General features: G+C 33.6%; 1 protein-coding gene across 1 annotated transcript; it reads left to right on the top strand.

Moving 5' to 3' along the window:
- The first annotated feature begins 3,753 nt into the window (after positions 1-3,753).
- Positions 3,754-27,746, top strand: LOC133802265 (alpha-galactosidase-like). Its single transcript, XM_062240535.1, has 13 exons — positions 3,754-4,179; positions 4,308-4,366; positions 18,125-18,181; positions 19,161-19,299; positions 19,516-19,591; positions 19,892-19,950; positions 20,088-20,153; positions 20,330-20,413; positions 20,500-20,564; positions 26,308-26,390; positions 26,501-26,641; positions 26,799-26,939; positions 27,465-27,746. Exons 1-13 carry the CDS (start codon positions 4,025-4,027, stop codon positions 27,552-27,554), a joined length of 1,215 nt encoding a protein of 404 aa, XP_062096519.1. The 5' UTR covers positions 3,754-4,024; the 3' UTR covers positions 27,555-27,746.

Raw genomic sequence — 27,746 nt, 5'->3', positions numbered from 1 at the left:
TGATTTCACCAATAAAAAATGCTCATTTTGACCTAAGATTTTACAAAGACCTAAATGGCATACCAAAAATGGAATTAGGAAATTTTGGTAACAATTGGATAAGTAAATTTCAAATTATGAACTAACGAAGTATGTAGTTAAAAATGTGAAAAATAGACTTTTCACACTTAGTGTAAAAATGAGATTTTGGAACTTAAGGTAAAAAGTAAAATTTTGCTTATTTCAATATATAAATTGGTAAGTCTTTAAAACATATTTTCACTAAAATTACCACTTTGAGTTTAGTGTGAATTATTTTTTTAAAGAATTTTTATTCTTTTTAAAAATAAAAGATTTAATTTATTAATAGTTAATAAATTAAAAGAGGGTTTAAAACCCTATATTTTGATAAAAGAATTAACTGAATTATTTTTCTAGTAAGTAAAATTGATTAATTGATTTTGGAAAATTAACTAGTCAAGATGAGAAATGTTTAACGGTTTTCCTAATTAAGACAAATTAGGCAATTTTCTTAAAACAGTTTTTATAGATTAAAACCTTAAGAAAAATAAAAGGGAAAAATTAAGAGTTTATTTTCTTTAAAAATAATTAAGGAATTTATTAGTATTTTCTGGATATAATACCGGCTAAAATCTTACATATTTTAACCGACTTGTCGAAAGTGCGGGTTAATAGCGATACCTTGAAAGAATAAGATTTTTAGCGAATTATGGGAAAATACCATTGTGATACCCAAGCCTAGGTATCGAGACCTTAGGATAGGTTTCCCCGAGACTTAGAGTGTAGTCTTAAATATTTTTGTATGAATTTCCTTAATGGGTTTTAAACCAAATAAGGATCATAAATCCTTACAAGTGATTTTGAAAATGACCAAACTGCCCAAAATAATAATAATGAATTATGTGTCATAATTAATCCGAGTATACTGTATGGATAACTACAGTATTGGCTAAGCGTAACTGGACTGAACGTTGGAGAGTGAAAACCTGCTGAGCGCTAAGGACTCCAAGTAAGTCAACTTATATTGTATGGCTGCAACATGAAACGATTATTGTCTTGTATGTTGGTATAGGGATACATGCACATATATAGACTGTCATAGAAAGTTGCTTAGAGACGTTAGTCTAGTGAATGCTGATTTATAAAATATGAACGGTAGATATCCTTCATATCATAGACGGTTGATCCCTGTCACACTGCTTGATTTTATTATGTCCGGCTCATTACCACGGCCAGTGGACAAGAGGTGAGGATTAGTTGGTTAACCTAGGGGCGCCAAAACAAATGGGACCTAGGGGCCCTCATGCTTACTTAATCAGTGAACGGTTAGAACCCAAGTAAGTGCTCTGATAAGTTATTCCTGGATAGCAACCATAAATATTGGCCATTCAGTGAGAGTGCCTAGAGATACTAGGGGTTGCCAGATTGAGTGAGGCTGAACACCCTAGGGGCAACTGCTCACCAGCACCACTGATTAGCATAGAAGTCTCTGTAAAATCGTGTAAAGTTGATTTCACTCTTGGATAAGTAGTGATGCCCTAGGTAATGTGATATTACCCTTGATGGAGATATTTATTGGCTAGATCTTAGTATTGAGAGTCGGTTCTCTCTTACAGATTAGCAATTATGTTGGCGGGCGCGTTAAGCCTGAATTGTTGGAAATTGTCGAGCATTGGTCTCGACTTATATTGTGATATGATATATCTACTTCCTCTGGGATATTCTGAGTGCATGGATATATTTGTTGATAAGATATAGTTGTGAAATAATATATCTACTTGCTCTGGGATTTTCTAAGTGCAGGGATATAATTGTTGATAAGAATTAGTTGCAATATAATATATCTGATTGTTCTGGGATTTTCTGAGTGCAAGATTTTATTTGTTTATAGGAAATAATTTATCATTGGTTATCAGACATGACCATAAGTTTTCCAGGACGCTTTGCGTTCTTGAAATTGATTGTGTAGGGTCCGGATGAATCCGGAACCCTAATCCTCTACATGCTTTTGTTTGAAGGTTGAACTTACTAAGCGTTTTCGCTTACCTAGTTGCTTCATGTTGTAGGTAAGAGCAAGGGCAAGGCAGAGCAGTGAGCGCTGGAGTCTACCTTGCAAATGTACATGTGGACCGACCTTTTGGGAAGCCGTTTTATTTTTGGAAATGTTGTGTAATTTTCCTAAACTAGGCTCACTCTACTCTTTATAAAATATGTTTGTAACTAAATGTTAAGTATGGCCATACGACTTTTTAAAAAGTTTTTTTTTTTATACGGGTTTTTGATACATTTTGTTAAATGAAAATATTTATATTTCCGCATTATAGAGTCCTGAAAATCTGGGTCGTTACACTACTGATTTTCACTTAAGTTGTTTTACAGACGTTGATTGAGCCTCTTGTCTTGATGATCGAAGAAGCACTGGTGCCTATTATCTTTCTTGGCAACAACCTTGTTTCTTGAGCTTCATCTAAGCAAAAATTTATCTCCCGATCAACCATAGATGCTAAATGTAGGAGCATCACCAACACTATTGCTGAACTTACTTGGCTCGAGTCTCTCTTGTCGAACCTTAGCCTTTCGTTACCTATTCCACCGATTGTTTACTTTGTCAACTTAAGCACTACTTACTTGACTGCAAACCCCATCCTCCATGCTCAAACGAAATATGTCAAGATTGATTTTCACTTTATTTTTTCATGATTGTGTTGCTGCTAAAACTTTTCAAGTTCAATTTATTCTAGCTGGGAAACAACTAGCCGACTGCCTCACCAAGTGTCTTCCCACACAACATTTTAGTCTTTAAGCACCAAGCTCGCTGTGCTTACCAGCCCAATGACCTTTTTATGTGATATAATTCTATGTGTATAGCATTTGTGTGGCAATGTGTACAAAATATAGTCTATTTCTTTCTAGAATTCTTTTGGTAATTGCATATGTTAAGACCCCCTGTACAGATTTCGTCATTGAGTAAGGAATATACAATATATTTCCTCCTCCATTTTCTTCTCTATCTCTATACACAATCATTAATATTCACACTTATATTAATTGTAAAACCCAACATGAATAGTGGTTTTCTTATAACATTTTTCATTTTTTGGAAGATTATAAGTTCTTAGATGAGTGTTATACCCGTACAAATATTACACATAAAGATATGTAATTATTTTTGTAGAGTTTGGAGGGTAAGTCTTGGATTACTACGGTCCATCCCAAGCTCAAAGCTTCCTTAGCCAAGGTTTCCAATTTGAAAGTTTTTAATTTAAAAGGCAAATGGCAGTTAAAATACTTAATATAGTTTTCAAAATATTATACTTTTATATTATTTTTGTTTTGCTTTAATTGTACTCAATGTCTAAAAAATACGAGTTTTGTCACTACTCACCGTCTAACACAGTTAGTGGTATTTATGTGGCGTACACGTGGCCTGACAAAGTGTCTCTAAACTTCTTTATCTGTTCGCAGCAGTGAGCCATTTAATGGTGTAGGGTCACGACTTCTGGAAGATAGGAAGTTTAGGAATCAATTTGCAAAAAAAAATAAGTTAAGAAATAATTTGTCAAAATATGTAAAGTTTAGAGATCTCGTTATTTTCAATTATGTGATTGAAATAAATGAGTTATATTTGTATACAAATTTTGTGTATGGGTAGCATATGTTATAATAATATCCTTTCTGTCAAATATTATTCGATTTTTGTGGCTGAAAACAAAGAGAAGTGAGTTAAAACTGTTGAAGAGCATGTGCACAGCGTACAGAGTTAAAAAAAAATAAGACAGCATCCATCAGGCATTGAAAGCAGAATTTTGTACTTAAGATCTTGTCTTCCCACCATCAGCCACTGCTAGCACACCAAAGGGGTCCAATACACTCTACCCATTTCCTTCTTATCATCGATTTCTTTCTCTCTTTTTTTCTTTTTTCTCACTCCCAAACTTCCCATTATAAGATCAATAATACAACTCATTTTGTTTTTCTTCCATAGTTTGATTATTCGATATCTGATCTCATCATTAAGGATCAAATGAGGTCTAAGAAAATGTGTGTGTATGTTGCTACTATCATCATATGCAGTAGTAGTGTGTTCATAGATGCTATGAACTTTAGCAGCAATGCCGCCCATGAAAACTACACTCAGTTCCTCATCGCCAATGGAGTTGCTCGTACACCTCCAATGGGGTACTATTTTTCATACAATTTTTTTCTGGGAGTTCTTTCATTTTATTTTATTTTCATTGTGAGTACTCTGAACTTGGTTTTTTTTTAATTTATTAATAAAAAATTAATTATATTTATATTTATTGCAGTTGGAACAGCTGGAATCACTTTCAGTGCAATGTAGACGAGTGGACCATAAAGAGCACTGGTACTCAGACTCTTTCTCCTTTTTAAGTCTTTAAATTCTTCTTTCTATAATAATTAATGAGAGTATTGACTGAAAAAGAATCGCTAAATTTTATAATTATTGGATCATAATCTTATAAATATAATTTGTTATTCATTTAATTCATATTTATCTTTCTTTTAAAAAATCAAAATGAAAAAAAAAAATCATCGAAAAAACTTTTGTTATTATCATTTCTTTTCATATTCATATAAACTTATTCTTTTATTATTTGTTTCCCATAATTAAAAAGAAAAATCATAAAAATTTAGTACTTGAATAATTTTCCAATAAGTAGTGTACTTTTTTTATGATTGGATATTCTTGACTTTGAATCTTATAGTTTTTTTTTATTGGTATAAAAGTTGAGGCTGATTCGTTAAACTAATCGTATTTTGTACTTGTATTATAAATAATTAAAAGTAGTTTGGTTTATGCTAGAGACCGTGTGTTCAGTTTCACTTGAACAAAGAATGTAAATTTAGTTAATTGGGTTTGGGGGAAGAGAATAAGTCCAATAGTATATTACTCGGAATGTTTGAGGAGAACAGAGAAAGAGACTTGTGAACCGGAAACAGTCAAAAATACACTTTTATTACTACATTCAATTCTTCTACTAATGGTCACGTCATGCATTATACTCTTCTTCTTTTTGAAACATAAATACGTAAAAAACAACTTTATATTGTTTGACAACTTAGTCACTAAGAAAATATTTATAACGATTATAAAGTTTTCGAATTTTGAAAACATTACCAAGTAAGTCTCTATAGTTCATTTAAATAAAATTCTATGTGTTTCATCTTAGTGTATAAAAAAATTCAAAAAATTAAGAATTTTATGAAGAAAAAAATAACAATAAAGACTTGAGTATTGCCAAACAGAAGCCAAAACCCTTTTTTTTTATGTACCAATATGTGATTTATAAAAATAATATATCTGCTTCCTCCCTTCACTTATATATGAAAACATGATTGGTCACAAAATATCCTACTTTGTGATCTGATTTAATTAACTATTAGCTATAATCTCTTCTTTAATATTTCTTTTTTTTTATTAAAATAAACTAATTAAAATAAATAATATATTTGTCAACTATGGTCAACCATTTTGAAATTTCGTATTTTAATATTACCAAGTGATTTAAAATAAACAACTTAATTAAATGCGGAATACTGATTAAGTTGTTCAGACAGATTCTCGTTTTGTTAACACTACTTATGCAACTGTTTAAACAGAAAAACAGGTAAAAAATTCAACACACAAGAATTTTTATGTAGTTCACAATCATTTCAGATAACCTACATCCACAGGGTCAAGCCCAGAGAATAAACCAATTAGTAAATAAATAATGTGTACAAAAGCATTGACTTAAACAATGTAATACTCCCTCTTAAACTATTGCCGCAATCTTGTTGTACTCTTTACTACGAATCTGGTTTTGATAAAACGTTGATTCTCTTGAAATCTCTTCAAAGAATAGCGAGTGCTCACTTTCTCCCGAAGTGAGACTTAGATAGAATCATCTCCCGAAGATCCTTATGAAGACGTTCATAATAGACACTACCTATTTACAAGGGACTAGATAGATATCCACAAGTACACTCGGCACTCTCACAAAGATTAAGGTGAACAAACTTAATCTTAACAAATAAAAACACTCTTCAAAATAACATAATGTTTACAAATATTCAAAATGGAAGAGATGAAATTTCCAATGGCCTTGGCAAGGTATTTATAGGAAAAGAAATTGTCTAAGGCCAACATTTTCTGAGATCTTTGTAATCAATTTGCAAATTTTTTTGATTTAGGAAATCAGCCAGCCAGATGAATTTTGTGCCGACAGAAAAGAAAACTAATGAGTCAGTAATGCCATCAGTTTTATCTAGTAGAACAAACATGGTCATTTCTTTTGACCATGTTCATTTTCGACACCTTCTTTATTCCAAAATGAACATAATCCCTGAAAATAATCTCAAGATATTTGAAATACATATTTTTACCAAATAATGTTTATTTGTGATAAATAAGGTAAAAAATGTATTCACACTTAAAAGATATTTTCACACTAAAAAAACAGAATCAATTTGATAATTAAATCGTGAATCAATAAGGATATGCTACCGATTTTCCTCAATAACTTTAAAATATTTTGTCTAAATTAAAGTTAGCCAATAAAGGATTTTACACTCTCCCTATTTGGCAACTTGATAGACAAAAATATTTTAAGAGTTTATTTTGAAAGACCTTGCAAAGACAAACTAGGTTAGAGCAAAATAGTAATGTAATTACTCCCCCTGCGAAAGACATCTCAACTGTAACAAATATCACACACAAGGTGAAAGAAAACCCCAACAAAATAAATAAACATAAATAAACCTTCTCACTCCCCCTTGTTGTCTAGCAATAAGCCAAAGGAGTATAAACAACACAAGCAAAAGAAGCCAAATGAAAAGACACTAAAAGCGTTCTTTTACAATTTATTTAAACCGAAAAAAAGTAATCAAAACAAGGGAAGAAACAGATGGCCTCATTTGGAAGGACCCGCAGCAAATTGAGACATCATGGTGTGCTAAAGTTGTTCTATGGTCGAGAGACAATTCTTGAGACTGTGAACTTCTGTCTGAACAATTTCCAAAGTGGTCTTGACACCAGTGAGTTCAGTAAAGACAAAATCAGCATCGCCAGCTTTGAGAGCAATCCCTTTAGTCATCTTGGCAAGTGAGGATTCCTTTTTAAGTTTGTAATCTACACCGGCAGTGGGAGGTGTCACGATTTCATATTCCAACCAGAGAGGCTTTTGAGAATCAAGTAAGTTGTAGATCAAATGAGGAAACACCAAATATTGGCCTTTCTTTTTGGCTTTTCCTAAGAAAGTGATCTGATAAAAAATGAGAGTAGCAAGATCAACTTGGGGACCAGTCCCGACTTTAAATAGAAAGAAGGCCATGTCAAAGGTAATGGTGGAGGTATGAGTGGTGGGAATCCAGTTGTTGATGGATTTGTGAAGCACGGCATAGTGATGAGTAAGAACGGTCACTTTGAGAATTGAGTGTTGTTCCCAAACCATATTCTATCCCACCAACTCAGATAAAACCTTATCTTTGTTTAAATCCGCAGCATCATTGATAACAACATAAGGTACATTGATAACCTTGGCAATTTCAGCAGCACTAAACAAATACCAATGGCCCCGAACATAAACTTGACCAAACATAAAAGACTTGCTATCAAACAAATCTTCATTAAGATTAGCATAGAATTCCAGAACAACCCGAGGAACAAAACCATCAAACCCAGTTAAAGATCCTAACCACCCTCTATCCTCAATATTCTTAATGACCCCAAACACTCTATGGGCAGAGAAGGAAATTTTTTCTCACAAATAACATCTCTATGCACATAATGCTTCATATTTTTCTCATTGTCATTGAAACAGAAATTCAAAGAGTGAGTTTTACAAGATGAATCTGTTGTGGCTTTAGGAACCACTGGTGACTTTGTGCGGATCTCAGGAATTTTCACAGCTTTCTTGCCCTTTAGAGAAACAGAAGGGTCCTTTGATGGGTCAGATTCGGCTTCGGATGCAACATCATCATCAATTGAGGTATCATCTTCAAGGGGATCAACATCAGAGGGTACAAAAGCTTCAGATGGGTCAGATTCAAAGGAGGAACAAGGTGGAGGAATCTTCTTCACCTTTGTCCGAAACTTGGAGAGAGGAGTGGAACCCATGGGAGAAGATGCCTTTGGAGTGGAATCCAAAGGATTAGAACCTTTAGACCTAAGGATTTTTCGAGAAGAGGAAACCTGGAACCACCCTTTGTTTTTCTTCTTGGGTGCAAGAACATCACCTTCATGTTTTTCTTCTTGGGAGATTCAGAGGAATCAGAATGGGTTTTGGCCGAATCACCTTCATGATTAGAGACGTCATCAGAAATGGATGCTCAGGCCTTTTTGGAAGACCCAGGAATAGTGCCGAGCGGAGCCGTCGTTGAAGGAGGTCCAGATGGAGCTTTGGGGGCTTCGAGGTCAGGAATGACCACAGCTTATTTGCTCGTTGTGGTGGTGGTTGCATCAATGAGGCTAGGTTGAAACAAGGTACTATTTCGAGCCTTTTTCTTGGTGAGAGATGGAGATGCAGTGAACGAGCCAGCCTTCAAATCCTTGAGAGACCAAGAGCCACTTCCTCTAGTTTTCACCATGGTCGCAAGACAAAGAGAGAAACTACCACAAGGAAAAGAGAAAACGAAAAAGAGAAAAGAAGAAGGATGGTGACAATTGTGAGAATGGGGCCTAGGATGTCTGAATATAAAGAATGAGAGAGATAGGGGTTTGATCTTTATTCCTTTTTTGAGAATTAAATAGAATATACACTTTTGTAAAGTACACGATAATATCCCAAAAAAATAACTGCCAACATTAATACACAAAACAAAATTGGGAATCAAGTCATAATAGGAAACTTTTGATCTTAAAGAAATATGTGATAAAGACAAAACAAAATTGATATAACATGTCCTTTTTGATACACACAGATTTGAATCTCCTTTATATAAATTGTTAGGAAAATATAAATTGTCTCAATGGAAATGGTAATAAAATGTTACAACTCTATGCAAAATATTACAATAGACAAGGATTGATTAAATAAAGTGTTACAACTCTATAACTGAAAATTACAAATAAACAAAGGAAATGAAGAAGATGATGAAGAAGAAGAGAATATTAAAATACAACTCTAAGCAAAAGATTACAAATAAAGTAAAGTGTTTGAAACAAAAGAAAAGAAAATATTACAACTCTTGAACAAGAAATACAAGTAAAAAGAACAAGAGAATAAGAAGAAAACAATACAATAGAAAGAAGAACAGAAATACAAGAAACTCTCACTTACACAACCTAAGTGAAGAGGGTTGGGGATCACCAACTTGAACAAGGTTTTAAACCTTTGTCCAAAAGCTTATTTCCCCCTAACTCAAGCACTAAGGGATCTCTCTCAGATATTGGAAAAGCTTTCTGGAATTATCAAGCCTCAAGGTGTTTCTAGGCAAGTGCTCTAATTGATAGAAATGTTGTGTCTTACAAGTGAGCTATAGGCTCCTATTTATCGAGTTTAGAGACACCCTTTGAATTTCAAATTCCATCAACCCCATGGCTGTTACCAATGTTTAATTGGATTAATATGGAATTAAAAATGAGATTTGGGAGTTATTTGGGTTTTTTGAGCCGTTCAACAAAGATTGAAAAAACTGAAAATTGGTCAATTTTTTTTGGCATGTGGCCGCAACCACTAGTCTCTGTCCCACAGGCCGCGGCCACCGACCAATTTCAACACAAAAAATGTGCTGTTTTTCCAAACGGTTCCAAACCCTCCCAAATGATTTGTAACTCCCAAAACACATTATTGGGGTTTAAATCATATCTCTAACAGTCATATTACATATGGTTTTATGAAATTCATCTCAATATTGTGTAACAACAATTTTACACAATAAATGGTAATATTTGGAAGTTACAAATATGTAACACCAAATATGTTACATTATTTGGATATATCTCATATATCTAAATATTGTAACTCTCTATTATATGTTACAATATATGACACACTTTGTCACATTTATTTAATCTAAAACATTATATTATAATATAATATAATATTACATTATATTATAAAATAATATAACATAAATATATATATATTATTTTTTTATTAATAATTATTTAATTATTTTACATATATATACAAACAAATGTACCAAAAATATCTCATTTTGATTTGTGCCCAAAGTCTTCGTGCCCTTGTCTGTGGAGAGAGAAACAATCATTAATTCATAACAAATTTTTACTATAAGGTTAGAAAATATATTAATATAAATCATACTTTTATTTTTTTTTAAATATCACAAAATATTTACTCCTCTCACAAAAAAAAAAATATATTATATCCAAATTAATGCATGTGTATGAGTCTTACAAATTTTTCCAACAGTATATCTTAAGCATTTGTGTGTGATTGTGAAAGCAGAGATCATTGCCCTGTATGGAAATTTTAGCATTTTCAGGGACATTTCCCTATGTGGCAATTTTTAGCCTTTTTCTCAAAGAGTACCCAAATTATACGCTTTCATACTACACTGAAAGCAGCCTTTATCAGTGGTAGAGTATCTTCTACATAATTTTTGTTACATGGTTCCAACTTACTCAAAGATAGCAATCACACAACAATGTAGGTAGCTCTATTCTAAGATGGAGCCTGAAAATACCTTTCAAGGATCAAATGCTCATACACTATAAACAGAGATTGATTTGGAAGAATATTAATTTGAGGGACTATTTATTTTATTTTTAAAAGAAAATGTGCATGATATATATTAACTATAAATTCTAACCTGAAGTAAAAATACATTTTGACAAAATGATTGAGACTTTTTCGGTGGACAAGGACAAGAAGAAATCACAGAACTTTTTCTAGCACAGGGATATGGCACAACACAAACAAAAATTAATTAGGACACACCCCAAGGATTTCCTGAGGGAATCAAACCTGACTATATCAAGGGCTTTTGTAAAAATATCTGCAATATGTTTGTCCGCCTCAATATATTCTAAGACCAAAGTTTTATTTTCAACAAGTTCCCTGATAAAATGATAATGAATGTCAATGTGTTTAGTGTGAGAGTGTTGAACATAATTTTTTGAGATATTAATTGCACTAGTATTATCACAAAAAATAGTCAAGGTGTTAAGATCAAACCCATAATCTATCATCATTTGTTTCATCCCTAATAATTGAGTACAACAGCTTCCTGCAGCTATGTACTCCGCCTCAATAGTTGACAAGGAGATTAAATTTTGTTTCTTGCTATGCCAAGAAACCAGATTGTTTCCCAGATAGAAACATCCACCACTTGTAATTTTTCTGTCATCTACACTACCTACTCAATCAGCATCACTAAAACAAACAAAGTTAGAGTTTGTTTCCTTTGAGTACCAAATTCCATACTCCTGAGTACCATTCACATAGCGAATGATTCGCTTTACAGTTGTCACATGGGATTCCATAGGATTCCAAGCACATACCCCAACACTGTAGCTAATGTCAGGACGACTAGACGTGAAATACAGAAGACTTCCAATCATGCTTCTGTACAATACTAGATCTACTTTTACACCATTTTCATCCTTGGTCAGTTTGACCGGGGTTCCCATTGGTGTTTTGGCATGTTTAGCAGACTCCATCCCAAATTTCTTGATCAGATTTTTTGCATACTTACTTTGAGAGATTAAGGTTCCATCTTCTGACTGTTTGACTTGCAGTCCTATAAAATAGTTTAACTCACCTACCATGCTCATTTCGAACTCATCTGTCATTTGCTGGACAAACTCATGCACTAAGGTGTTAGAAGTAGAGGCAAAAACAATATCATCAACATAGATTTGAGCAATAACAATATCATAATCAACATTTTTTATGAAAAGAGTTTTATCGACTCCGCCTCTTTTATAACCATTCAAAACAAGAAATTGAGTCAATCTTTCATACCAAGCTCTAGGAGCCTATTTTAAACCGTAAAGAGACTTTTTAAGTTGAAAAACATGATCAGGATAATGTGGATCTTCAAAACCTTTTGGTTGTTCAACAAATACTTCTTCATTCAAAATTCCATTTAGAAAGGCAGATTTGACATCCATTTGGAATAGTTTGAAACTGACAATACAAGCAACAACCAATAGCAATCTTATTGACTCAAGTCTTGCATCAGGGGCAAAAGTTTCATAGAAGTCAACTCCTTCAATTTGAGTATACCCCTGGGCAACTAGCCTAGCCTTATTTCTTATTATTGTACCAAATGCATCAGTTTTATTTTTGAAGATCCATATGGTACCAATAACATTGGTATGATTTGGTCTAGGAACAAGAGTCCATGCCTCATTTCTTGTGAATTGTTCTAATTCCTCTTGCATTGCTTTTATCCAAGACTCATCACTCAAAGCTTCTTTCACATTTTTTGGTTCAAAGCTAGAAGTAAAGCAAACAAATTGAACCAAATTCACATACATTTTTCATGTGACCATACTTTCTTCAATGTCACCAAGAATGAGATCTGAAGGGTGATTCTTTTTAATTCTGGCAGAAGGTTCTCTCTGTATTGAATCTGTGAAGATTTCTGGGCCTTCCTTTGTTGGTCATTCAAACGTTGTTGGAACAGATTCAACTTCTATTGCAACTTTTTCTATATAAGAAGGCACAACATCACCTATTGTCACAGCAAGAGATTCTGTCTGAGAGGTTTCGGCAATGAACCTATCAATTTCTTCTTCATTAGAATATTCAGAAAAGTCTTTTAAATCATCAACAACAACATTGGATGATTCCATAACAGTTTGAGTTCTCATGTTATAAACACAATAAGCTCTACTATTCATAAAATATCCAAGAAATACTCCTACATAACTTTTTGAATCAAATTTTCTGATATTCTCACGATCTCTAAGAATATAGCATATACACCTAAAAATATGAAAATAACTTACATTGGGCTTTTTACCTTTCCAGATTTTGTAAGGAGTTTTGGAGGTACCTGGGCGAAGAAACACTCGATTAATTGTGTAGCAAGAAATGAATATAGCCTCTGCCCATAATCATTTGGAGAGTTTCTTACTGTTCAGCATTACTCTAGCCATTTCCCACAAGGTTCTATTTTTTCTTTCAACAACCCTATTTTGTTCAGGAGTTTTGGGAGCTGAGAACTCATGAGAAATGCCTAGAGATTTACAAAAATCATCATAAACAATATTCTCAAATTCCTTACCATGATCACTTCTGATTCTCACAATCTTACCTATATTGCAATCCTTTTCAACTCTTAATTTCATGCAAAGATTTTTAAAAGCATCAAAATTGTCTTATTTTTCCCTTAAAAAGTCAACCCAAGTGAAACGAGAAAAATCATCAACACACACAAAGATGTACCTTTTTCCATTAATACTTTCAACTTGAATGGGACCCATGAGATCCATATGCAAAAGCTCAAGAACTTTTGAAGTATTAATTCCTGTAACACTTATGTGAGAGTTTTTTAATTATTTTCCCAACTGACATGGTTCACATTTACTTGCAAATTCTTTACCCAATTTGGGTAACCCACGAACTAACCCTGCACTTACAATCTTTTTCAAAGTTTTGAAATTTATATGACCCAGTTTTTCATGCCATAAGTCAATAGTATTACCTATAGCTGAATGACATGTGAAAGTTGGTGAAAGTGTATAACAATTATCAGTAGATCTATATCTTTTCAATACACTCATACCATTTTGATCAATAACATTGCAATCATCAAGAGAAAATTTTACTTTGAAGCCTTGATCACAAATTTGACTTATGCTATCTAAATTAGCCTTAAGGCCTTCAACAAGCAAAACATTTCTCAACTTTGGTAATCCAACAAGACTTAGGGTACCTTTTCCAACAATATTACCTGACATACCATCACCAAAAGTTACAACACCACATTTCAAAGATTTGAAATTTGTGAGTATATTTGCATCACCTGTCATATGTCTAGAACATCCACTATCAAAATACCAGGAGTTAGAGGCACGAGATTTATGACAAGTAAAAGCAACAAGACAATTTGTTCTTGTTTTTACAATCCAAACACATTTAGGTTGTTTTTTCACAGCATGTGTTTGTTTTACTATAATGATTGAAATAATTATTTTTGAAAAATTCATCATAGTAAAACATCTGGACCGAATGTGCCCTTCCACTCTGCAAAAATGGCAAATTGGAATGAAATCCCCTGTTTTATTTCTTTTGAGAAACTTGGTTTGTTTAACAGATGTAGAAATAAATTGTACTTTTGTAGCATCACCTGACTGAGATGTACCTGCAGAGACGTTAGTAGTTAAGCTAGAATGAATGCTAGATTTCGCAAAAATGGTTTTGCCATTCGATTTAAAACCATCATATCCTAATCCAGAAAAGTTACCAGCTTTTTGTCCTGTACCAATAACATCATCCAAGATCCTAGAATTTGGATTAAGCATTTTAACACATTTAACAATGTGATTAATTTCATTTGATAATTTCTTAATTTCACAATCTTTTGCAATAACTTTATCCTCAAGATTCTTTACAATTTTTTCAAGTTCATCATTCTTTTTCTGTAAGGATTTGTTATTGCTTGCCATTAAGCGATTATCAGAACAAACCTTTAACCATTGATCATACATATCTTTGTATGATTCTTTCCAAGAGTCCTCATCCAGATCAGACTCATTGGATTCACATTCAGAGTTTTCTTCCTAAACTGTGTTGTTCAGACAAACAAGCCTTTTATTAGCCTATGAATTTATAGTTCATCCAGAAACAACAGAGGTTAAGGCAAGGTTTGAGTTATCTTCTTCATCGCTAGTTTCAGAGTCCTGATCAATCCAAGTAGCTGCCATTACCTTTTTATTTTTCTTCAGTGTATTGGCACATTCAGATTGAGTATGACCAAATCCTTCACATTCCCTGCATTGCACACCTCTTTTATTGTTATTGTCAAAAGGTTTAGAGAAATGATTACATTTGGAAGATTTGAACGTGGATTTTTTGTTACCAATATTTTTCATGTATTTTTGAGAAATTTTGGTCAACAAAGCCATTTCATCTTCATCATCATTTTCATCTTAATCTTTCATCTTTGATGATTTGAGAGCAACTAATTTTTCTTTGGGAGCACTTGGTTTTTCCTTTTGACAAATTTTCTGATTGAGTTCAAATGTTCGCAGTGAACCCACCAACTCCTCTACTTTCATTGTGTCGAGATCTTTTGCCTCCTCAACTGCTGTGAGCTTTGTTTGAAACATGTCAGGAAGTACTCTAACAATTTTTTGAACTAACACATTATTTTCCAATTTTTCTCCCAAAGCAAAATATTCATTAGCAATGTCAGATAGTCTTTCATAGAAATCAGTGAGAGACTCAGTTTCCGTCATTCTAAGATTTTCAAATCGTGTAGTTAACATAACAAGCCTAGAACGCTTGACATCAGCAGTTCCTTCAAATTATGTTTGAAGGATTTCCCAAGCTTCTTTGACAGATTCACAATAGGATATTAATTTTATGTATCATTCACTAACTCCATTAAAGATAGCATGCAAGGCTTCGTTGTTATAACTAGACAATTTATCTTCAGCATCAGTCTAGTTAAGTTCATATTTTACCTTTGTTACATCATTTGATTCAGATGGAGGTGTCCAACCGGTTAAGATTGATCTCCACGCCTTTTCTTCTTGAGATTTAATAAAGACTCTCATCCTAACCTTCCAATAAGGATAGTTAGAATCATTTAGTAAGGGAGGGCGAGTTATAGATCCACCTTCTGCAAAGAAAGACATTTCACAAGGCACAAAACAAACAGAAAAATACAAGATCTCACTAAGAGTTTAGTGACATGCTCTGATACCAATTGAAATTCTGTATTTTAATATTACTAAGTGATTTAAAATAAACAACTTAATTAAATGCGGAATACTCATTAAGTTATTTAGACAGATTCTCGTTTTGTTAATACTATTTATGCAACTGTTTAAACAGAAAAACAGGTAAAAAATTCAACACAGAAGAATTTTTACGTGGTTCAAAAATCCTTTTAGATAACCTACATCCACAGGGCCACACTCAGAGAATAAACAAATTAGTAAATAAATAATGTGTACAAAAGCATTGACTTAAACAATGTAAGACTCCCTCTTAAACTATTGCCCCAATCTTGTTGTACTCTTCTCTACGAATCTGGTTTTGATGAAACATTGATTCTCTTGAAATCTCTTCAAAGAATAGCGAGTGCTCACTTCCTCCAGAAGTGAGACTTAGATAGAATCCTCTCCCGAAGATACTTATGAACACGTTCACAATAGACACTACCTGTTTACAAGGGACTAGATAGATATCCACAAGTACACTCAGCACTCTCACAAAGAATAAGGTGAACAAACTTAATCTTTACAAATAAAAACACTCTTCAAAATAACATAATATTTACAAATATTCAAAATGGAAGAGATGAAATTTCCAAAGGCCTTGGCAAGGTATTTATAGGAAAAGAAATCGTCCAAGGCCAACATTTTCTGAGATCTTTGTAATCAATTTGCAAATTCCTTTGATTTAGGAAATCAGCCAACCAGATGAATTTTGTGTCGACAGAAAAGGAAACTGATGAGTCAGCAACGCCATCAGTTTTATCTGGGAGAACGAACATGGTCATTTCTTTTGACCATGTTCATTTTCGACACATTCTTTATTCCAGAATGAACACAATCCGTGAAAATAATCTCAAGATATTTGAAATGTATATTTTTACCAAATAATGTTTATTTGTGATAAATAAGGTAAAAAAATGTATTCACACTTAAAAGATATTTTCACATTAAAAAAACAGAATCAATTTGATAATTAAATCATGAATCAATAAGGATATGCTACTGATTTTTCTCAATAACTTTAAAATATTTTGTCTAAATTAAAGTTAGCCAATAAAGGATTTTACACATTTTGATTGAAAATATGAACCTTACTTTAATATCACTTACAATTAAAATTGTTGGTATATTGACACCCTTTTTTCTCTTGTCACATTTTCTATTAAATTATTTACTTATCTCTCAAAAAATTTAATGTTACAATAGGCTTGTCATTTGTTGTGTAGACAATATGAGTTGTGTTTATTTTAGTGTTCATGAGTACCATTGTCATGGTGATTAATGAGAAAAATCAAGACAAAAAATATAAATATTAATAAATAAGATTTTACTAATTTTTTAGTTAGTTTGTTATTTGTGTACATCCTTCTAATTGAGTTAATATCAAAACATCATCATGTACGACAAATTAATACAAAAATATTGCTCAAGATTGGTTTTGGTTAACTTAATTATTAAAACTTATTTAAGACTATAATACTGTTTATTTAATTTTATGAAATTAGTTATCTAATTTATTTGACAATTGTTATTATGATTTTACTTTTAAAGGCTGTGTTTATTTTGTAACAAATAATATTGTAAAGGATTTATACAATAACCCTTTTGATTTGTTTTTATATTAGTTTGGACCCTTAGTTTTCAACCATTACAAACATAAATCTTTGTTTTGTAAAATGGTAAAAAATGATACTTTCAACTCAAATTTAGTCAACAATAAACTAAAAAAATTGTCTGAAGATTTGTTGCTAGCATTTGTGGCTGAGTTAGTGAGAGATTAAAAAAGTGTGAAGGAAAAATCCAATCGATTGATATGAGGGTACCATATTTTACCAATATACAAAATTGGGGGTCTTATTTGTAATTGTTTGAAAATGAGGGTCTAAAATGATATAAAAAATCATAGGACCCAAAATTATAATTTAGCTATATATATAATATAAGTTGTAATTTAGTGAGAGTTTATTTATTGCAACACATAAATTTTTCTTTAAGCAATCAAATGAGAATCATTACCATATAAACCATTTTCTTTTCCTTTGAGCAAGCATGCCAATATAATGATAAACTTTATTGTGGTCAAAATTATATTTAATTACAGAAAATTGTGATTTTTGCTACTAATATTTTTAACAATAAATTTTTTTAGTGATTACATGAGTATGATAATGACTTTTTAGTCACAAATTTTGTCACCATTAAAAATGAGATTTTTTGTAGTGGAACCTTAATATAAATTTGGTTAAATTAAAATAACAGCGGATGCTCTTATTTCAACTGGCTTGGCAACACTTGGATACAAATATGTGAACATAGGTTTGGATTCTTGCCTCATTCTTTTGGTTTCTTTTTTTCTGTTAAATTGGGGCAAAAATGTCTATATTATAGTTATGTTTGGAAATTATGATTTAATTATATTAAGAAATATAAAAGAATGAATGAGGTTATTATTTGCTAATAATTAATAAATTATGAGAGAAAAAAAGTTAGATGCAAGATGGAAGATTATATATAATAAATTCATCTCAATTTTCTTAGGGTGCATTTGATGTGTTTTATTGTACTCTATTGTTGTATAGAATGTTTGGTATTCACTTTGATTAAAATATTGTATATTTATATGACTTGTATTTACATATAAATATACAATATTTTAATCAAAGATAGTATACTAAACATATTACTATATAAAAAAAAAATATGCTATAAAATACATCCTAATATAATACTATACAATACGATATAATATGAGATATAAAATAAGAAAAATACTAGTTTGACCTATGTCTTTTGTTAAATGACAATTCAGACTCTGTATTTTACAAAATTGATCAAAATAGTACTTTATACCTATTTTTGGTCAAAAAAATTTCAAATATAATCTTTCATTCTTAGCTCATCGACAATTTTCTCTGTTTCTCTGAACTTATCGCATCGTTAACGACCTAAGAATTGATCTTATAATTGAAACTATTTTGACCAGTATCGGGTCTAGGGTACTATTTTGATCAATTTTGTAAAATTAACACAGGTCTGAATTGTCATTTAACAAAACATAAGGACCAATTGCGTATTCGGGAAAAACAATGGGCGAAAATAGTATTTTCCCTATCAAATATACACTTAATGTGATAAGTTATCTCTTCGCAGATAGATTTCTTAGGTTGTTATATTTTTTTTTCAATATTATCTTTAATTTCATAATAGAATCACGTGATTGATAATAATTATATTATCCAATACAATCCAATTCTATTCTGTTTTCCAAACACGATCACGCAATTCATGAAAACAGATGATTGTTGGGGAGAAATGGAGAGAGACGAGAAGGGAAATTTAAAGGCAAAATCTAAGACTTTTCCTTCTGGAATTCAGGCTCTGGCAGAGTACATGCATGCAAGAGGATTAAGAATTGGCATATACTCTGATGCTGGGTAAATTTGTACTATATTTTTCTTCTTATTTCATAATGAAAAGAATTGTGAACATTAAACATTTGGAATAAAAAATTGAGTCATAACATGTTTCATTTTAAATAAGCCTTCACAATTTGGAAAGACATAACTGATCTGGTATAATTTTTGTTACAAAAGAAAATAGTAGAATGTAAAAGTCTAATTGTGTTTTTTCTTTAATTTTGTATTATACAGTTTTAGGACATGTAGCAAGACAATGCCTGGCTCACTTGGACATGAAGATCAGGATGCAAAAACCTTTGCCCAATGGGTTAGTTGGTATTTCACATTTATCATGGATCATTCCAAGAATTTTTTAAAAATAATTAAATTACATTTATAGTTAAAAATAGTGTAATTTGCAAAAATAAGCATTTTTTTATGTCATTTTACCATTTTTATATTTTACAAAATAGTCTTCCTAACAAGATGTCAAGCATGTATTCCGAACGTTAATTAATAATTTATTTATAAAAGTGACATTAAGAAATGTCTATTTCGCTAAACACACCTAATTTAATAAGTACAAACAAGATATACTGCAATTTACATAGGTGAATTTTGGTTGCAGGGGGTCGATTATTTAAAGTATGATAACTGCTACAATGATGGCTCTAAGCCTCAAGACAGGTTTTTTTTTTTTTTTTTGTCAATTAAAGCTATTATTTACATCAATAAAATCTATACTCAAAACAAACTATTCTACCATTAATAGCTTATATATATATATATATATATTTATGTAGCTACTTGTTGATGTGCAACAGATACGCTAGGATGAGTTATGCATTGTCTAAGGCTGGCCGGCCAATCCTTTACTCCTTGTGTGAATGGCAAGTTAGTTTGTACTTCATGATTACTTCTTCGTCTCATTCCTCATTCCTCCTCCATATGAGAGATATCCAATAGATGTAAAGATATTAACATATTTATATATAAGATTATGAGTAAAAACGCTATTAATCTTAACATTCTTAATGGATTTTAACAGAAGAAAATACTCTTGTAGGGGACAAGAGAATCCGGCAACATGGGCCGGTCGATATGGTAATGCTTGGCGAACTACAGGAGACATTAAAGACACTTGGGAGAGGTACAAATTTCATTAACGAGATTTAAAGTTTATAACTTTGTGTCAGTTGCTTTAATTGATCATATTGTGCTTCTGTGGTATTTCAGTATAACATCCATTGCAGATCAAAACAATGTTTGGGGAAGGTATGCAGAGCCAGGCAGGTGGAATGGTAATTTACACTTCATATGTTCTGGTGTTAATCCTAGCCAATGTGACCATATGGTAGTCCCCTTACAAAAGTTGACCATTTTGTTTTCTGTTAGGCCTCCAACTCACATCACTTATGTTAGACGTAAGAAACAGAGGTGTTGATTCATATTCTGGAGTTATAGAATTGTAATGGGTTGCTATTAATTACTATTATGTTATTTAAGTTGTGTGTTATTGCTGTCATTTTTGGAATAGGAATAGGTTGTGTTTATTTTATAAATAGGTAAGGGCTTGGTTTGTAAGGGGATCGTAGAGTGAGTTGTTGAAGGTGTGGAGAGTTGGTGGTCTCTCGAATACCACCAGTGGATGTGAGAGTGTATTTTCCTATTCCTCTTAATAGAAATTCCAGAACTTTTGTGCTTCAATTACTTACTATCTTGCTAGTGTTGTGCTTGGTTTTCTGGTTTGTTCTTGCTTATTTTTTCGGTCTTAACAGTGGTATCAGAGCAGTCTCCTTCTTGGGCTATGGCGGGCGTGAAACGGGTGGAGAACCAGGTCGACGATTTGGAGGAAAAATTAGAGGCCATTCAAACTGAATTTGGTCAGCTGCGATCTGAGTTCCAGGGACTCGAAATTAAAAAACTGCACAACGGAATCGATAAAATCCCAGACCTGGAGTCAAGTATATGCGCCCTTGTTAGGCAGTTCGATGACTTTATTCATCAAAGGCCCAACTTGGGTCCTCAACCTTCTGCTGGATCTGGTGCGAGTCCGAACCCAGCGGCAGCTTCTAGTAGTGATAAGGTAAAGAGTATGGACGTTGAGAATTCTGCGGAGTTACTTACGCCTAGAAACTCATCTGATTTGTTATCTAGGAAGTTGGAGCTGCCCATTTTCGATGGGGTTAATCTAGATGGATGGTTGTTTCGAGCTGAGCGGTATTTCAACATCAACCACATGCTTCCTTCAGAGAAGCTTCGCGTAGCAGTGGTGTGTCTTGAGGGTGATGCTCTTTTGTGGTACCATTAGGAGGATGGAAGACGACCTTTTTGCGGTTGGGACGAATTCCGTGACATGCTTCTTGAACGTTTCCGGTCATCTCAAGAAGGGTCACTTCACGAGCAACTTTTTTCTCTTCGGCAACTCTCCACAGTTCAGACGTATATAAAGCAGTTTGAAATACTTTCAGCCCCTCTCCGTGATTTATCGGAACAAGTATTGGAAAATATTTTTATAAAAAGGCTATGTGAGGACATTAGGGCTGAACTCAAAATTTTGGAGCCCATGGGCCTTGTCAGGAAAATGAAATTAGCCCAGAAAATTGAAGACAAAAATCAGGCCATTTTGTCGTACCGATCTGGACCCAGAAAATGGGGCAGCGTACTCCTTCTGGTGCTACTTTCACTCACCAATCTTCTCACGAATCCACCATACATGTTAATCGACCAGATATATCAGTTTCAAAACCCCCTAACCAATATTCTTTTCGCATATTAACTGATGCAAAGATGCAAGCCAAACGAGAGAAAGGACTTTGTTTTCGCTGTGATGAAAAATTTAGTCCAGGTCACTGCTGTAAGAAGAAGGAACTTCAGATTTTATGGGTCAATGAAGAACCTGATGATGATGGACTGATCGCAAAAGCCATTACTGACAACTCAGTGGTGGGGGATGAACTAGAATCTCCAGTGTTATCCCTTTCTTCCTTAGTGGGTCTATGCTCTCCACACACTATGAAGGTGCGTGGGCTGATTGGCGAATGAGAGGTTGTGATTTTAATTGATTCTGGAGCCTCACATAATTTTATTTCAGCAAGCCTAGTTGAAGAGATAAAATTGCCTATTAGCCATACACGAGAGTTCGAAGTCGCTATAGGCAATGCTGATGAGGTTCGTACTATGGGGGTATGCCGACAGGTTTGCTTACACCTAGAAAAATTTGATGTGATTGCAGATTTCTTTCCTCTGCATTTGGACAGTTTGGAAGTAATTTTGGGGTACCAATGGTTGTCTACTCTTGGGGAATCTTACATGAACTAGGGTACCATGTGTATGAGGTTTTCAATGGGAGGCTCGAGGGTTAAGCTTCAGGGGGATCCTTCTTTGAGCAAAGCTCAAGTTTCCTTAAATGCCATAATGCGAACGATCACTCATGAAGGGCATGGTTTGCTGTTGGAACTTGGGCAGGTGACTTTGTTGGCACCTGATTTGGATAACTTGGCCTCACCGGTTATATCGTCGCCAACGGTGGCCACTCTCTTAACTAATTTCAGTGATGTCTTCAACATGCCTTCTTGCTTCTCCCCTACTAGAGTCAAGGACCATGCCATTATTCTCAAGGAGGGCACCTCACCAATTTTGGTTCATCCTTATTGATATCCTCAGTTTCAAAAAGATGAAATTGAACGGTTGGTTGCTAAGATGCTAGCTGCTGGGATTATCCAACCCAATTCGAGTCCGTATTCTAGCCCAATTTTATTGGTCAAGAAAAAAAATGGGAGTTGGCGCTTTTGTGTTGATTATCGTGCTTTGAATCGAGCAACAATTCCCGATAAATTTCCTATCCCTTTTATTGAGGAATTATTGGATGAATTACATGGAGCCCGAGTATTTAGCAAGATTGATCTTAAATCTGGATATCATCAGATTCGTGTCCGTGGAGAAGATGTGCCCAAGACTGCTTTTCGCACCCATGAAGGGCAATACGAGTTTCTTGTCATGCCGTTTGGGCTTACCAATGCCCCCTCCACTTTCCAATCCTTGATGAATGAGATTTTTTTGTGAATATCTTCGAAAATTTGTTCTTGTTTTCTTTGATGATATTCTGATATACAGTTCATCTGAAGAAAGTAATCTTTATCACTTACATTGTGTTTTTTCTTTATTGCGTGCAAATTAACTGTATGCTAATTCTAAGAAATGTGTTTTTGCTCAAACGAGGATTGAGTATCTAGGGCATATCATTGATGATACCGGAGTCTCAGCTGATCCAGCAAAAGTACAAGCCATGGTGGACTGGCTTCAACCAACCAGTCTTCGTTCCTTACGAGTTTTTCTAGGCCTTACTAGCTATTATCGTCGTTTTGTGCGAGATTACAGCAAGATCGCATGGCCATTAACTCAGCAACTGAAGAAAGACGCTTTTGGGTGGAATGCGAAAGCGGAGGAAACTTTCTGCCAACTTAAAGAAGCCATGATTAGTGTACCAGTGCTTGCGCTACCTGATTTTTCTAAGCAATTTGTGATTGAATCAGATGCATCTGGTTTTGGGTTGGCAGCTGTCCTTATTCAAGAAGATCATCCCATTGCTTTTTACAGTCACAAGCTCAGCTCTGTCTCTCGCGTTAAATTTGTTTACGAGAGGGAACTAATGGCAATTGTTTTCGACATTGAGAAGTGGCGCCCATATCTTCTTGGTCAAAAGTTCATAGCTCATACGGACCAACGCAACTTAAAATTTTTATTAGATCGACGAGTTGTCGATGGTGAGTAGCATAAATGGTTATTAAAGCTTATGAGCTATGATTTTGACATTCAATACGAGCCAGGAAGTGTTAATACTGCGGCTGATGCCCTTTCACGATTACCGGTTGAAGTCTCGCTGGGTACACTTTCTGGCATAATCATTCAAGATTTTGAGGAACTCAAGGAGCAAGTTGATACCGATGCCTTTCTTTCTAAAATCAAGCACTGCGTGCAACAATATCCCGCTTCTTATTCTTCATATTCACTTGTTGGGGGCCATTTGAGATACAATGGGAAACTCGTTTTACCGGCAGATTCTCCTTATATTCCAATATTGCTTCGCGAATTCCATTGCGGGGTCGTCGGAGGCTATGCTGGAATACGTCGTACTTATCATCGTTTGGCAGCTTAGTTTCATTGGAAAGGCATTAAAAGATCTGTCCATAATTTTGTTGCTGCATGTGATGTTTGTCAACGCAGCCAATACGAAGCCATGTCTCCAACTGGACTTCTTCAACCCTTGCCAATTCCACAACAATTTGGGATGATATTACTATGGATATCATTGAGGGCTTACCTAAATCGAAAAGGTATGATTCTATTCTAGTAGTTTTCGATCGACTTTCCAAATATGCACACTTTATTCCTTTGAAGCATTCATTTTTTGCCCCTTCTGTGGTGGAAGTTTTTATTCAGGGTGTGGTTCGCTTACATGGCGTACCTCAGAGTATTATTTCTGATCGGCATAAGATATTTATGAGTCTTTTTTTGTGAGAGCTGTTCTCTTTGCAAGGCTATAAACTCAAACAAAGCTCCTCCTATCATCCACAAACTGATGGCCAATCCGAGGTGGTCAACTGGGGTTTAGAAATCTATTTGCGTTGTTTTGCTTTGGATAAACCCTCTCGCTGGTCTGCATGGCTATCTTGGGCTGAATATAGCTACAACACCTCTTTCCATTCTTCGGCGGGCATGGCACATTTTAAAGCTCTTTATGGCCGCGACCCTCCGCCCTTGATCCGTTATGAGTTAGGTTCTGATGTCAATGCTGAAGTAGAGCAACAACCGATTCAACATGATGTGATTTTGACGGAGTTAAAGTCTCACCTTTCTCGAGCCCAACAAAAGATGCAATCCTTTGCTGATACGAAACGTCGTGATGTGAATTATGAGGTTGGGACCTTTGTTTATGTTAAACTCAGGCCTTATCGACAACATTCTCTCGCTCGCAAAATCAATGAAAAACTAGCTCCCAGATTTTATGGCCCCTTTGAGATACTTCGCCGCATTGGAAAGGTCACATATCAGCTTAAGTTACCCCCTACATCCAAGATTCATGATGTCTTCCATGTCTCTCAGCTTAAGCTAGCAGTGGGTAAGCATGCAACTTTTCCTGTTATTCCTATTCATCTCTCTTCTGACATGGAGCTTTTGGTGGAACCATTGGAGGTGGTTAGTGTGCGATCCTCCACACATCCCAATTATACGAGTACTGAGGTTCTCATCAGGTGGAAGGGGCTGCCAGCTTTTGAGGATTCTTGGGAGCGCTTTGAGGTGCTTACAGAACAATTTCCACATTTCAACCTTGAGGACAAGGTTCGAGTTTGGGCGGCGGGTAATGTTAGGCCTCCAACTCACATCACTTATGTTAGACGTAAGAAATAAAGGTGTTGATTCATCTTCTGGGGTTATAGAATTGTAATGGGTTGCTATTAATTACTATTATGTTATTTAAGCTGTGTGTTATTGCTGTCAGTTTTGGAATGGGAATAGGCTGTGGTTTATTTTATAAATAGGTAAGGGCTTGGTTTGTAAGGGGATTGTAGAGTGAGTTGTTGAAGGTGTGGAGAGTTGGTGGTCTCTCGAATACCACCAATGGCTGTGAGAGTGTATTTGCCTATTCCTCTTAATAGAAATTTCATAACTTTTGTGCTTCAATTACTTACTGTCTTGCTAGTGTTGTGCTTGGTTTCTAGTTTATTCTTGCTTATTTTTCCAGGTCTTAACATTTTCTTCTATGTTAATTTTCAATTTTTTTTTTTTTTTTGCAAAATAACACTCTTTTGACAATGTCATCTTTGTTGGGAAGACTGATTATACTTCTCTTAATATTATCATGCCAAATATTCTTTTTGATGTATAATTTATTGTAAAATGGTAATTCTGACATACTCTATTGACATTTCGTCAAAAATGCTATTTTACACAAAATTATTAAAATAATATCAAAAAAATATATTTTCTTTTTCTAAATACCATGATATCATTATAATTAATATTGTTATGATTTCTCAATAGATCCAGACATGTTGGAAGTGGGAAATGGAGGCATGAATGTAGAGGAATATCGATCACATTTTAGTATTTGGGCAGCAATGAAAGTGTGTTTCTTTCTCACCGCAAATCTTGGGCAATTCTCTTAGTACTACTACTACTCTTCTCTTTCATTCACTTGCATTGACTGATGTTCCAAACTCTTGCATTGGCACAGGCTCCATTGCTTATTGGATGTGATGTTCGATCTTTGAGCAAAGAAACTCTTGGGATCCTTGGAAACAAGGAGGTCATTAGTGTTAATCAAGACCCTTTGGGTGTTCAAGCAAGGAAAATTCGATCAATAACTGGCCTAGAAGTATGCTATATATATTAAACCAAAATCTTCTATAATGCATATTCAATATGTACTTTTTTGGTGGTCTATCTCAATTTTGTTCAAGATGGTCATTGATACCATCAACCAATATGTTATATAATATATATATATATATATATATATTTATATAATGCAGGTTTGGGCTGGGCCATTATCAAGAAAAAGAGTGGTGGTAGTATTTTGGAATAGGGGCAGCTCCATGGCTGCAATATCTGTGGGATGGAGAGAAATTGGACTCTCAACCTTTACACCTGTTGTTGTTAGAGATTTATGGGCGGTAATCAATCACCCTTATTTGTTTTTTTTAGATTTTTCCACATTTACTCTTTTATATGTTCATATATTATCATGTCGTTATTTTACTGTCAATATTATTTTTTTCAAAAATGCCAATTTTAGACAATGGATGCTCGACAAAACATATAGCATTTTTTTAACAGCCACTATGTAGTACTTTTTGTTATAATTTTTTGCAAAATGATATTTTAGACACTCTCGATGTCCTATAAAAAAAATATTCCACGTTATATTTAGAAGTCTTTTTTCTAAAAAATTATCAAAATAATGTCATTTTGCAAAATAACTTTTTTTTAAAATGTCTATTTTTATCAATTATTCTTTTTGAAAATACTATTTAAATTTTTTAATTAAAAAATACAGATCCGATATCTAATATATACCAATCATATACTAAATATTGTACAAATTTGTTTATTTTAAAAATATATATATATTTTAGTTAAAATCATTGTAATATGATTGAGTCTTGAGTTTTCTTGTGTTTATGTGGCTATATTTGCAGCATTCGTTTGTGTCAAGAAATATTCGTTCTCGATTGACTTCATATGTTGCTCCACATGGATGTAAGATGTATACCCTGGCTCCTTCTTAAGATGGAAGTTTTGACTGAATATTTAAGCACCTTCTCTAAGAATAATTATATAAATATATATAATATATAATTTTCAATATTTGTATAGCTATGATCTGGTGTAAAGATAAATTCATCTTATAACAGATCAAGCAGTTAAGTTTGGAGATTTCAAAGTTTGAGTCAATAATAAATTATTACTAATCTTTTCTA

This window comes from Humulus lupulus, chromosome 9, assembly GCF_963169125.1.
Source record: "Humulus lupulus chromosome 9, drHumLupu1.1, whole genome shotgun sequence".
NCBI classification, from domain to species: Eukaryota; Viridiplantae; Streptophyta; class Magnoliopsida; order Rosales; family Cannabaceae; genus Humulus; species Humulus lupulus.
The sequence above is the reverse complement of the archived record's forward strand: the minus strand, read 5'-3'. Positions and strand labels throughout refer to the sequence as shown.

Bases quoted from the DNA above. Each gene is read 5' to 3' on its own strand.
- LOC133802265 (XM_062240535.1), top strand. From the start codon at position 4,025: ATGAGGTCTAAGAAAATGTGTGTGTATGTTGCTACTATCATCATATGC. The intron at 19,951-20,087 runs GTTTTTTTTTTT...GATGTGCAACAG, and splicing joins GGCTCTAAGCCTCAAGACAG to ATACGCTAGGATGAGTTATG. The intron at 20,565-26,307 runs GTAATTTACACT...ATTTCTCAATAG, and splicing joins AGAGCCAGGCAGGTGGAATG to ATCCAGACATGTTGGAAGTG.